This window comes from Tachypleus tridentatus, chromosome 12 (assembly GCF_004210375.1).
Source record: "Tachypleus tridentatus isolate NWPU-2018 chromosome 12, ASM421037v1, whole genome shotgun sequence".
In the NCBI taxonomy this organism is placed as follows: Eukaryota; Metazoa; Arthropoda; class Merostomata; order Xiphosura; family Limulidae; genus Tachypleus; species Tachypleus tridentatus.
Window position 1 is genome coordinate 122683463 of NC_134836.1, and position 13905 is coordinate 122697367.

Consider the following 13905-nt stretch of genomic DNA (forward strand, 5'->3'; position numbering starts at 1 on the left):
AAGATTATTTTGTTCACATATTACAGACGAAGATCGACTTGTTCATCAAAACACCACTCTCAGAATAGTAAACCAAAATTTGCGTTGGTTTGCACAGCGGAAAGTGTACCAAACACTGGATCAAAGTAAGGAATAAAAAGATAATGTAAAAATGAAAGAACGATGATTTACCAATCAGTTAGTACAGACGACAAATATATAAGAAGAGGATACTTTAATTTAAATATTTTTTGTACAATTCATAATTCAAAACATAACACTATACCAGTGTTAGGATTCGCTCTTCCACATCTAGTCTCACATTCCTCACGTGTTTCGAAATTGTTGGCATTTCCTCCACATCCACCATATGTAAAAGATACACAACTTTGATGGCTAGGACTGTAATGATACCGCTGTATGGATTCATGACAGGGTCCGTGTTCTCTTGGCAACTGACAGATGTCTAAATGATTTCAGTAAGAATAGTTTAATTTCGAAATAGTCTTTTCTACACAACATGCTTCATCGTTAAATTAATGACAAGAAATAAATAAGTTGAAAGAATGACAAAATCTGTGAAACACAAATAAAAGAATAAAGTTGTAAAGAAGAGAAACTCGAAATCACTGGTATTAATATAATCTAGAAACTAAAATTATTTTTTTCATAAAATAACATATGGGAAATCAAATTCTGTTTGTTTTGGAATTTCGCACAAAGCTACTCGAGGGCTATCTGTGCTAGCCGTCCCTAATTTAGCAGTGTAAGACTAGAGGGAAGGCAGGTAGTCATCACCACCCACCGCCAACTCTTGGGCTACTCTTTTACCAACGAAAAGTGGGATTGACCGTCACATTATAACGCCCCCACGGCTGGGAGGGCGAGCATGTTTAGCGCGACGCAGGCGCGAACCCGCGCCCCTCGGATTACGAGTAGCGCGCCTTACGCGTTTGGCCATGCCAGGCCTATCACACTCTGAAACGTATGTTTTGTTAGTATTGTGCACATAACTACTCCATAGAGCAACTCTGCTCTGTTTACCACTGGTATGAAAACTCGATTTCTACGACTAAAACCCGCTATACTACCGGGGGGACAGAAAATGAATTTACTTTCAAATATGTATATTATAAAATGTTTATCCCTCAGAAGAATTTTGAAAGAAAATAAAGACTGCAGAAACAGGTAGAAACTACAGTATATACTATTCATGAAAACTGAAATAATAAAATCTTTCAAACAAAGTAAACTGAAACCCTAGAGATCACAGACGTTTATTAAAGCCTAGAAACTTTCTCTAACCATATGGAACTTATTCAGATGATTCCATCTTACATTTCTGTTATATATATATTTTGTTAACTGCATATCACAGTTAGAGCTTTCGAACTTTAAAGACAATTCATGGTATCTTGCAATATTATTGATATATATCTTAAAGTTTTTCAAATATTAATTAGAGTTAATTAAAATTACGATAGTATTCTAATTAATATTGATCGTTTTAAGAATATATTTTTTTAATTCTATTTACTACTCAAATTTCCATTTTCTTCTCAAATTCATAAATACCTTGCTTAAAATACATAATTTGAGACCAACAGAATATTGTAAGAAATGATAAATATGTAATGAGGAAAATCAACAAAATTATTTGCAAGAGTGTAAATTGTAAGTATTTCAGATATGACAGGCAAGTATAAAATAAAAATTCAAAACAATGTAAAATCAATGTTTGAAAATCTATGAAGAAAACATTTCAATCAAATATAAATTAAAAATGAAACTCTATGGAATATAATATATGACACAGCAACCAAACATCTTAAACTTGCAAATGTGGTTCACTACTAGAAATTAACATAAAAGTCTATTTCCGAAAGGATGCCATATACATTAAGGAATACCTTACAAAACTATTTAATACTATAGTATAAATTATTGAGAAAATAATTAAATTGTTATCAAAATATTAAATCTCCATTACCCAATGGATAGAGTTTGGGAAATAATTAAGAAAGATAACACAATAGGTCCTTTCAAAACTATACAGTTATTTTTCCTATCTTATTTTAATTTTACATATTTTGTATTAATCTATTTTTAATAATTTACCAACGAAACGATCTTCTGTATAGATCTGAGGATTACCTCTCACACATCTAGCTTCACATTTTTCACGCGTTTCGAAATTGTTGGCATTTCCTCCACATCCACCATATACGAAACATGCACACCTTTGGTGGCTGGGAATGTAATAATACCGCCGCACGTACTCATCACAAGGTCCACGTTCTCCTGGCATCAGACAGATGTCTAAATGGTTTAATTAACAATGGTTTAACCTGGGTAACATTCTACAAATGTACTTCTTTGAAGTTTTGTTTCTTCATAACTTAAATAAGAGCAAACACATAAGTGAAAAATAAAATAATTGTGCTACAAAAATAGCAAATACAATTTGAAAAATATAAAAATAAAATTGAAATTATTGACGTGAAAATAAACTAAGAAAATAAATTAAATGTAAGGAAAATATGATATGAAAAATTAATCATTGGCAATGAATTTATTTACCTGAATATGTCTCATAAAATTTCGTCCCTCACAAGAATTCCAATATATAAGGAAGAGTTAACAAATAGAAAAGAATTACAATACAAACTATTGATAATAGTTTCAACACTGTAACACTCCTATTCCTGTAACTTAGAGTCAGTCTAAAGTAACTAAAAGCCTAGATCTTACTAACAATAAAAACTGAGTCAAAAATTCCCTTGACAATCAGAAACTTTCGCCAATAGGCCAATCAAGTTGACCGACCTCGTAACCATTATGAAACTTATACGAATATAACGCGGTTCAACGCAGACGCAAACATTACATATTCAGCGCTAACTTTGTACAATTCTTCTATTCCAGATGTACATTACTGAAGCTAAATGTTCTCAACAAATCAGAGGAAGAAAACCTAATAAAATAAGAAACTCCGCTTTTTTATCATCACTTTCATTAAAAGAATTTGTTAGAACATTTAATACCTCTATTTTGTTATTTCAAATTATCTTTTTCTTTTATTTTCAGACTTCAGTGGTTCACCAGTAGATGTGTAGAATTTATACGATAAAAACCGGTTTTGATATACATAATGGCTAAATTACATATATCTCAGAGTGGGGTTTTCCACTTAGCAACTGAGAAGATTATTTTACAAGCATATCAAATACAAAGATCGACCAGTTGATCAAAACAGTATATTTGGAATAGTAAACCAAATTTTTACGTTGATTTGCACAGCGAAAACCGTACAAAAGACTGGACCAAAGTAAGGAATAAAAAATAATATATGAATGAAAAAACGATGATTTACCAATCAGTTAGTATAGAAGACAAATATACAAGAAGAGGATACTTTAATTCAAAAAATACTGTGTACAATTCATATTTCAAAACATAACACAATACCAATGTTAGGATTCCCTTCTCCACATCTGGTCTCACATTCCTCACGAGTTTCGAAATTGTTAGCGTTTCCTCCACATCCACCATATATGAAAGATACACAACTTTGGTGGCTAGAGCTGTAATGATACCGCTGTATGGATTCACGACAAGGTCCATGTTCTCTTGGCATCCGACAGATGTCTCTGACTATGTCGATTAAATAACAATAGTTTAATCTACAAAACACTTGGCCTACCTAACAATGAAAACACGAACGAAATAAAAAGGGTAAAACACGGTTTTTGAAAATATAAAATGGGAACCATTAACGTAAAATTAAACCATATAACTAAATTAAATGTTACGTAAAATAATACATAAAAATCAAATATTTAAATTGAATTTACTTCCGAAAATATATCTTACAAAATCTTCATCCCTCAAAAGAATTACGAGAAAAAAGTTAACCCTAAAAGTAGGTAATAGCTACTATTTACACTAGATGAAAATTTCATTGTGTAGTTTTGTCCTTAACTTTAAAAAAAGAAAGTAGAAATAGAAATAGTCAACACCGAAACAAATCTTAACTAATGTTTAAATGTTAAGAAGATATTTTTCAGAAATTACAAAATATTTCAAATGATTAAGTATTTCTTCTGCGTTCACATGGAGTTGCGATTTTTCAACTTCCTAAGCCTTTATATTTCGTAATATTTTATACAGTTTCTAGTAATTGTATCTGGGAGTTTATTAAATTTTATTTTATTTTGATTAACATTATTGTAATATTCCAATTAAACATGTGAAAATATTATGTATTTTTTCCAACACAATTTAAGTTTTTTTTTCTCAAATCAACAAATAATTTAATGAAACCAATACATGTTTATAACGAAATTTATACATGAATGGGTTTGTTTTTGAATTTCACGCAAAGCAACTCGAGGGCTATCTGCGCTAGCCGTCCCTAATTTAGCAGTGTAAGACTAGAGGGAAGGCAGCTAGTCATCACCACCCACCGCCGCCAACTCTTGGGCTACTCTTTTACCAACTAATAGTGGGATTGACCGTAACATTATAACGCCCCCCACGACTAAAAGAGCGAGCATGTTTGGTATCAAAGGGATTCAAACCCGTGACCTTCGGATTACGAGTCGAGTGCCTTAACCACCTGGCCATGCCGGGCCTCACATGAATGGGAAAAAGTGAAAGTTATTTGAAGAATATGATTGGTGGTATTTCGTATACATTAGGGGAAGTATACAGTAAATGTTACATACGTAATGAAGTTAGAATAATAATTGTTGAGATGCACGTCTTTAACTAGACATTTAAATAAATAATAAAAACGTTAAACAATAACTACGGAAACAGACTACCAATCTGAAGATGTGTGAAGAGAAAACTAAATAATTCTGTATTTTAGTATCATTTGTCATACAAATGTTTTATTTCACAAAGTATTTTTTATCATAAGGTAGAAACCTTTTGCGAGTTCTGCAGTACAAATATGAAAAGTATGGTTTTAACGAATTCAGACTGTGTTTTCTAAGTGACTGTGACTGGAACGTAAACAGTAAAACTACTAAAAATTTGAACGTTTTGGGTCTCTATGGTATTAGTTCTATTTCAATGGATGTGACTGGAACGTAAACAATAAAAGTACAAAAAATTGAACTCTTTGAGTTTCTTTTGTATTCATTATTATTGAATAGATTAATTAATATTATAAAAACAATAATATAACAATTAAACTTTTGATTTATGGTCTACATACTGTAAGAGAATTCTTCTGAAACTTCCCCATTTCTGTTTCTTGCGACTGCTTGTAATCTGAACAGATACTTGGTATCAGGTGAAGCGAGTTCCGGCGCAGAAATACTAGTGAAAGTGTCATTTCCAGAAATAGCGTGAACTTTCCAGTCGCTAGAGGACTCTGGGGTGCTGATCAAGTTGTAGATTTTGTATCCTTTAACCATTTTACATATAATAATTATTAACAACAGTGTCGAAATCAGATATGTGTATATATATAGTTGCAACTAAACAAACGTGTTCCTAATTTAGTTGTACAATGTAGAACAAACAATTTATTAAAAAGGTACAACTACTAAAAGAAATAGCTTATTTAACACACACACCGTATGGCAACTTTTCTGTTATTAAAGCAGTAATTAATTACATTAGAAACTAAATACCCCTGGTAGCATGTAAAAACACTAATTAAAAGTGTCCATATACTTATTTCACTTGAAGTGTCCACAGTTGTAAAGTAACTATAACAAAAAACCTTAACTTCGAGTGCACAGGACGTAAAACATTTTCTTACCGAACATTTTTATTGGTTGTATTAATATATAAATATTAAAATAATTCATTGAGCTATAAAAACTTATCTGTAACTAAATCAGAATTTTTACAACGTTTGTTTGTTTTTCAGTTTCGTGCAAAACTACACGAGGCTTATCTGCGCTAGCCGTCCCCAATTTAGTAGTGTAAGACAAGAGGAAAGTCAGCTGGTCATCACTCATACTGCTAACGCTTGAGTTACTCTTTTATCATCGAATAGTGGGATTGACAGATACATTATAACGCCCCCACGGTTAAAAGAGAGAGCATGTTTGATGTGACTGGGATTCAAACCTGCGACCCTCAGATTCCGAGTCGCACACCCTAACCCCCTTACCATGCAGGGCCTGTCGGGATAAACGCGTGTGTGCTATTTATATTCGTGACTAGCTGCCTACCTTCTAGTCTTTCACTGCTATATTGGGGAATGATTAGGATTGGTAGTTGGTTGTTTAGTAATTAGCTGTCAATCTTCTAACACAGTAGTTCCCAACCTTTTGTCTGCCCCGCACCCCTAAAATAATTTAATATGTCCTCGTACCACTCACAACAATTATTTATTTAAGAATAAAGGTGAAGGTGACCAAAACAAATGTTATCTTGCATCCCCTGGAATGCTATCTTGCACCCCCTGAACGGTATCTAGCACCCCCTGAACGCTATCTAGCACCCCTGAACGGTATCTAGCACCCCCTGAACGCTATCTAGCACCGCCTGAACGCTATCTCGCACCCCTGGTTGGGAACCACTATTCTAATATGTCACTGCTAAATTTAAAACGATTAGCGCAGCGATCCTCGAACAGCCTTTAGACAAGTTAACAAGACGTCAAATCAAACAAACAATCCTAAACAATGTAATTACGTCATAATACAACATTTTGGTTATGGATGTGCGCGCCAAGAAATGTATGACGTGCGCGCCAAGACATGTATGACGTGCAAGCAAAGGTTGAAGAAAAGCAGTGTCTCTTTATGCAGAGTAGGAATTGTATCATTTTAAAGTGAAATTATATGAAGCCACAGCACCGAAAAACATTAAAGACGATCGGTCTATCACACATGATGAAGACAACAGAAAGAAAGTTACATATTCAATAAAGAGTGAGAGAATAGAACCCATAATGTTCCATATTCCGGTTGCGGACAAGGTAGTTATTCTTGATAACATCGACCATCCTATCAAAACATTACGCCACCTAACTACCACCCTTTTTTAAATAATTCTAATAAAACATATTGTTGAAATTTCAATGCTCTATAACAGTGCAGACTAAACGAATAGTTCAACGACCTCTAGGGCTCAGATGTTGTCGTCCTTGATTTTAAGGAAACATAACAATCACGTTAATTTCAATAAAATAACACTGTCTCCTTATCTTCCTTTTATGTTATAAAAATTCGAATTACCGACCAAATTGCACATACAGAAGAAATTTACTATAGAAAACTACAGAGTACGAACGTCTCAATGTATTCGAGTAGGAGAGGTATCTTGCATACATCAGACTTATGGAACTGTAGGGGTACACTGTTATACAGATGATTAAATGGCCTACTATGTATATAAAATTAAGAATATATATTCCAATTTGTGAGAAGAAGTATTTGTTAATCTACTTGTCTAAGACATCGTTATATTATATAGATACGTCAGAGGCTCAAACTGCAACCTTCAATTAAAGAATTTTATCATTCACCTGGTGGTCAGTTTCGTACTCTGCCTGTAAACAATAAATGATATAGTTTTGAATGTAGTACATCCTCACTTGGTTTTTAATAGTTATATCTGTTTCTATTATTTATTTTTTTTATTCTTATACATGTGATTTTTATACTTTATTTGTGACATGTGATTATTTTTAAAAGGAAAGAAACTTTCCTCAATTAAAGGATTTAAGGATATTAGTATCCACCTTCCTCCCCCTCGTGGTTATTACGTTTAACTGGTTACTGAGTGAAAATTCATGGGATAAAATTATTAATTTTGAAAGAGAATTTATATCGTAGTATTGACCTAAATGTTTTCAGAAGAACTGGTAAAGGTAGAGATGTCGAAATGAAGGCCAAACAAAGCTAATGTCACAGGTTTCGACAAATAGGCCAAAGCTAATGTCACAGGTTTCGACAAATAGGCCAAAGCTAATGTCACAGGTTTCGACAAATATTACAGGTTTCGACAAATATTAAGGGACCATAATAATTTACTACACGTTCATGAGGTTTATGACTGGAGGTTAAATCTGAGAGGTAATAAATCCCTTTCTTTTGAATGGTTTCAACCATTCGGTAAAAATCGAATGATATCAAGGTAACAAATGCTTCCAGAACGCTGTGGGATAAATAAACATATAATACTGTAAACCACTGGTGTCAAGAGTAAACACATCAGGGGTATGGAGTCCCTTGACACGGACACCAGTTTCCTCTTCTCAGTAGATCTGTTAAAGAGGAACAAAGAAAAGAGCAATTGTAATTAAATTATGAAATAATCATGTGTTTATTCTTGACACCAGTGGTTTACAGTCAAGTGTATTATATGTTTATTTATTCCACTCCTGTAACAGACATCTCTCACGTACTTATAAGAATGAAAAAAAAAAAAACATTAAACGTACACTTCCTGAACCAACATCTTACCATAAAGTAAATATTATGAATGAGATCTCTGTGTGTATGTGAATACACAGTATATAGATTTGGGGTGGTCCATTTCTCTGTCACAAAACGGGTTAGAATTTGAGATTCTAACTATGTAAACGAATTGTCTTTATTTCTGAAAGTTCCAGTACAGTACATTACGAAAATGTGTTTTTTACGAGCACTTAGCTACATACCTATTATTTCATGTCTGTAATTAACAGGTGGGTCCCAACGGAGCTCAAGAATATGAGGTTGAACTCTTGACTCGGTGACAACCAGGTTTCCTGGGGCAGTTATTTGAGCTAGTAAAAAAACATAATGAAAAATAAATAAAGTTACCTTTGATCAAGATGTGGAAGAAAGAAAAACGCCTAGATCTGAATAGCTCAGATAAGACTAGTCCATAATGTTTATAAGAGAACACATCAGTTACAAATCATTCCAAAACACAGCTTGAAATTAATCAAAAATTATTTCATCATAATAACATTTTATCTCAACAAAGACAGGCATGGTTTGAATTTCGCACACAGCTACACGAGGGCTATCTGTGCTAACTGTCCCTAATTTAGCAGTGACAGACTAAAGAGAGGGCAGATGATCATCACCACCCACTGCCATCTCGTGTGCTACTCTTTTACTAACTAATAATAGGATTGATCGTTACGTTATAACGTTTCCACGACTGAAAGGCCAAACATTGAACTTCCAACGTTAAAGTTGGGGTTCCATTTCCCGCGGTGGACACAGCAGTCCCTTTTCGGCCTTGCTCTAAAGCAAACAAACAAATTTCTGGTTTCAAGAATGTTTATATAAATATCATAAGAGTTGAAAACGATGCATGATGGTCGATTTGCGACAGATAATGCCAACAAAAATCAAATTGACAGAGAACATTTATTGCGGTTGACTTATTCATGTCGTTTTATGTATGTATGAACATTCTGGTGAGTGAATCTTAAACGTATTTAAGACGTAGGCGAGACACTTAAATTTAACCCTTTTCATCGCAGAAATTTCTCATTTCTCGAATGTAGGAAGATTGAACTTAAAACTTTTGTAATCTATAGTAGAAAGATGTTCCCAACCTATGGACTCACGCAAAACAAAACCTATTTTACAAGGTTTAGGTTTTCTTATTCACCTACATCAACAAGATATAGGACAAACACTCAGCCTGAAAATAAAAAAAAGACAGATTTATTTGTTTGTTTTAATTTCGCACAAAACTAGACGAGGGCTATCTGCGCTAGCCTTCTCTGATTTAGCAGTGTAAGAATATAGAGAAGGCAGCTAGTCATAAACACCCACCGTCAAATCTTGGGCTACTATTTTACACAACGAATAGTGGGATTGACTGTCAAATTATAACGCCTCCATAGCTGAAAGGGCGAGCATGTTTCGTGCGACGGTATTCGAACCCGGACCCACGGATTACGATTAGAGGGCATTAAAGGCTAAACTGGCACTTTTCATATGAATGAGTTAAAAATTACCTGCACATCTGCTGCTTTGTTGAAAAAATCAAGAAATTTATTCTGCTTCTAGCATTCAAAATAAGACACGACATGTAGCAGAAACAATGTAGAGTTAATCAAAGAAATAAGAAAAATTTACTTTATGTTAATAGAAACAATGCATCTTTCACACTTGAATCTAAAACCAAAATTCAAATATCAGAAGAAAAAATAATAATTGTATCATAGTATTTATTTTGGTTACCAACTACCTGCATTATTACTTATTATAACGTTGGTGGTTAAGTCCTGCTGTTTGGTTAAAGCAATTCAAAATTAGAGGCTATTGTGAAGATATCCGTGAAATATATCTTTGAGCGGATATCCGAAAACACAAACAAAGAAATAAACATTTCGAAAAAAATATCATATGTCTACGTAGACGGTTGTTAATCTTGTTTTGGTGTTTTTATAACAAATTAATTAGTCTAAAAAAACAGCTTGTGAATCCCGACCAAAACAAAATGCTAAAAGAAATTAATGAGCCTAGAAATCGGTTTTCTTAAGCCTAACAGAAGACGTATTACATAGAATGTTTTAATACTAATTTAAATTGAATAGCCCTCCCATCCTCAGCAGCTAAACGATGTGGGCTTAAGACGCTAAAATCCGGGTTTCAATGCTCGTGATTGCCAGGGCACAGATGTCGCCTTTTTGTAGGTTTGTGTTTAGTAACAACCAAGCCGGCGGCACAGTGGTATGTATGCAGGCTTACTGCCTCAGATACAGGGTTTTGATTCTCGTGGTGGGCAAAGTACAAGTAGACCATTCTGCAGCTCTGTACGTAATTCAAAACAACAAAAATCAAACCAATAAAGTATTTTGAAGAGTAATTATTTTTAAACTTTATAGAAAAATATTTAATTTTTATCGTGTATTTTAGGTAGAGAAAAGGTTGTGAGAGGGGGCTGGTATAGAAATTCCAAAGAATTCTTACACCGACTTCTGTTTAATCAATTTTTTTATCATTTTTCCTACACGGTATTTAGAGTACATGAGAACTTTCCGTCTGTTTTAAAACCACTACTGTCTGTATAAACTGTCAATGTTAGTTTTATACAACACTCGTAAAGTAAAACAACAACTAAGTATGTCAAGGTTGGCTCTCATGGGGTTTCTCAGATTTCATGTTTTACTCACAGTTTACATTCGACGATAGCAAGTACATCATGAGAGAGATTTATATGATAAACATAGTTTAAAATGTGGAACAGAGGTATGTCTGCGGAGTTATGCCACTTTCGATACTCGTTGTGAGCAGAGCAGAGATAACCCTTTGTGTAGCTTTGGGCTTAGTAACAAAACAAATATAATGTAAGGGGTCTCTATGGTAAACACAATGTAAGAGGTCTACATGGTAAACATAATGCAAGGGGTCTATATGGTAAATATCGGCCATAAATTGATAAAAAACAGAGGCGAAGGGCAAGTCAACGCTGTAAAGTAACCTTTAATTTAGGAATTATCTTCTCATCAAGAATTATAATTAGTGTAATTTCTCCGAAATGGACCAGACAGAAAGTAACTTCTCCACAGTGAACCATCTTGGAAGTAACCCACCCTCATTACTGGCTAACTTAATAATAGTTATACACAAAACTCAGTTGATTAGGAACATTTTCACAATATGGGGGGAGGGATATATTCTCCACAAAGAATCGTCCGAGTAAGAATATCTACACAAGTGACCAGCATCTGTGTGCTATGTTCTGCAGTAAATGTCTTAATAGAAAATCATGTTAAATATTAAACTTTTCCACCCGTATCTCGCATTTACGACTGGGAAAAGTTAAAGGTGTTCGTGGTTCAGGTGTTCTTAAAGAAACCACACGATGCTCAGTTAATTTTCCAGGCCTTTTTTTCATGTGGTTTAAGTTTACGTCGAGTGCCTTTCAACAGCATGGATAACTACACCTCAAACATCTTAAAACTACATCGTGTATAATTTCAGGCTATTTTTTTTCTATTTAAAATACACATATTTGATTGTATGCTCAAGAGTGAGCTATAAACACTAAATAATAACATACAGATTTCACGTCTTTTAAAAGAAGTTCAAGAAGTTCTGACCGACTTTTGACCCTAATGCCCTTTCTAAACTCAAAAATGTTTTAGCCAAAAAGATCTCGTGATAATTTAGACTCAACAGTGTAAGATCATAATTTACAATGTTTCGACCCATAAGTTTGGGTTTGATAAATATCACTTTTTTATGTGTCATATGTAACAACGTGTGTTTCTAAATCCAACGTAGCTGTATAATTGTCATATGTAACAACGTGTGTTTCTAAATTCAACGTATAATTAACCATTCTGAAGAGGTGCGATATATGTTGCACCTACAAATAACACAGTTTATATTTTGCACCTACAAATAACACAGTTTCTATTTTGCACCTACAAATAACACAGTTTCTATTTTGCACCTACAAATAACACAGTTTCTATTAGTTTTCTTCATTCAAAATCCACTTCCATATTTGGTTCTTTCATTTACAAATTCAACTGCTTGCGCTCACTTTCAGCCCTCGGATCTAACCCGTATAACCCAAAACAAATGCAGGTTTCCGTCTACAACTGTCATTACGTAAAAGAGTACAATAGATGTGTGGCATAAGTCGTAATTACTTTAGAATATTATAATATAAGCTTTCCAATATTTTGTATTGGATATGCCAGGGGACTAAACATTTGGTTTCGTTAGACGTTGAGAGCACAGAACAAATAGTGCCTTGTATAACCATGTGCTTAACAAAACACCAACTATTAAGTCAACCCTTTCTTTCAAGACCAAAGAGATTCAGTGATTTAGGTGGGCATACCACAGAACATATATTTCTATCTTAACTTGCCAAACTTGAAACTATTTAACATAAACTGGTAAATTGATAAAATTTCCATTTATTTATGAGAAAAATTTAGAAACAACATAAGAATCGTTGTCATGGTTATTGGCCTATACAACTACTGAGTGCTTGCTAACTTTTTTATTATTACTTTAGTTTTTATTTATTTATTAATATATATTTTATAAAACAGATGACTTACATGATAGACAGGTCCGTATTAAGCAGCATTCAATTAAGACGAATATCAGAAGCGATAGTTTCGTATTTCTTGTTCGTTCCTTCATGTTCCTGACAGAACCAAAATGGCGAATGAGATTTAGCTGAGACGTATGTATATATATATACACACACGCACACAAAGGTATATATATATATACACGTATCCATGTTTCGTGTGTGTGTATATATATTATATATTAGCAAAATTTCCAGTCGTGAGAAAAGATTCCTCCTGCGGTATTAGGTCTCTAAACATATCAACCCATAATTTATAAGATGTAAGTGATTTCACAGTTTGGCCATTCTTGTTCACACCACGCTAAATGTCAACAAAGAGTACCACACATCAATCAAAGGGTTTAAACGAAGAGCACGAAACGCGAAGATAAAAACGATCGGACAGATCAATAACGCAACGTTTTTTTTCAGTGTATATTTTTTATTACGATTTATATGATTGAATGAACGAGAAACATTAATTCAACAAAGTCCAGATACAAGTGGCAAATGAAAACAAGTTGATATTGTTCGTTTTTTTACATTTATTTCCCTGTGTGTGTTGTTAAGCCTAAAACTAGCACAGTAAGCTATCTGTAGTGCGATTACCAAGAATATTCTGACCTCCACCATTTTTAACGTTATAAGACCTGAAACATGTCAGTGGGATGGGGGGTGGAATGTTAATGTATTTGAAAGACGTGACCCAACACCACTTTCTCACCACTAGCTTCTCGCTTCCGCCTGGCGTGGCCAGGTGGTTTAGGTACTCGACTTGTAATTTGAGGGTCGCGAGTTCAAATCCCCGTCAAATCAAACATGGTTGCCCTTTCAACCGTGGGTCAATCCCCACTATTCGTTGATAAAAGAGTAGTCCAAGAGTTGGCGGTGGGTGGTGATGACTAC

General features: G+C 33.9%; 1 protein-coding gene across 17 annotated transcripts in view; it reads right to left on the reverse strand.

Annotated features, from left to right (window-relative positions):
* LOC143234563 (papilin-like) overlaps positions 1-13135 on the reverse strand; it is a 196160-nt gene extending 183025 nt beyond the window's left edge. For 11 of the 17 annotated variants that reach the window (XM_076472020.1, XM_076472016.1, XM_076472022.1 and 8 more), the window contains exons 1-6: positions 12983-13135; positions 8612-8719; positions 5204-5395; positions 3448-3633; positions 2134-2298; positions 266-445 (exon numbers count right to left, since the gene is read on the reverse strand). In XM_076472020.1, coding sequence (XP_076328135.1) covers positions 266-445; positions 2134-2298; positions 3448-3633; positions 5204-5395; positions 8612-8719; positions 12983-13067 — 916 coding nt within the window. In that variant the 5' untranslated portion in view covers positions 13068-13135. The remainder of the gene's footprint in view (positions 1-265; positions 446-2133; positions 2299-3447; positions 3634-5203; positions 5396-8611; positions 8720-12982) is intronic. The other 6 variants (XM_076472010.1, XM_076472012.1, XM_076472018.1 and 3 more) reach the window with 1 other exon arrangement.
* Between the last annotated feature and the right edge of the window lie 770 nt (positions 13136-13905).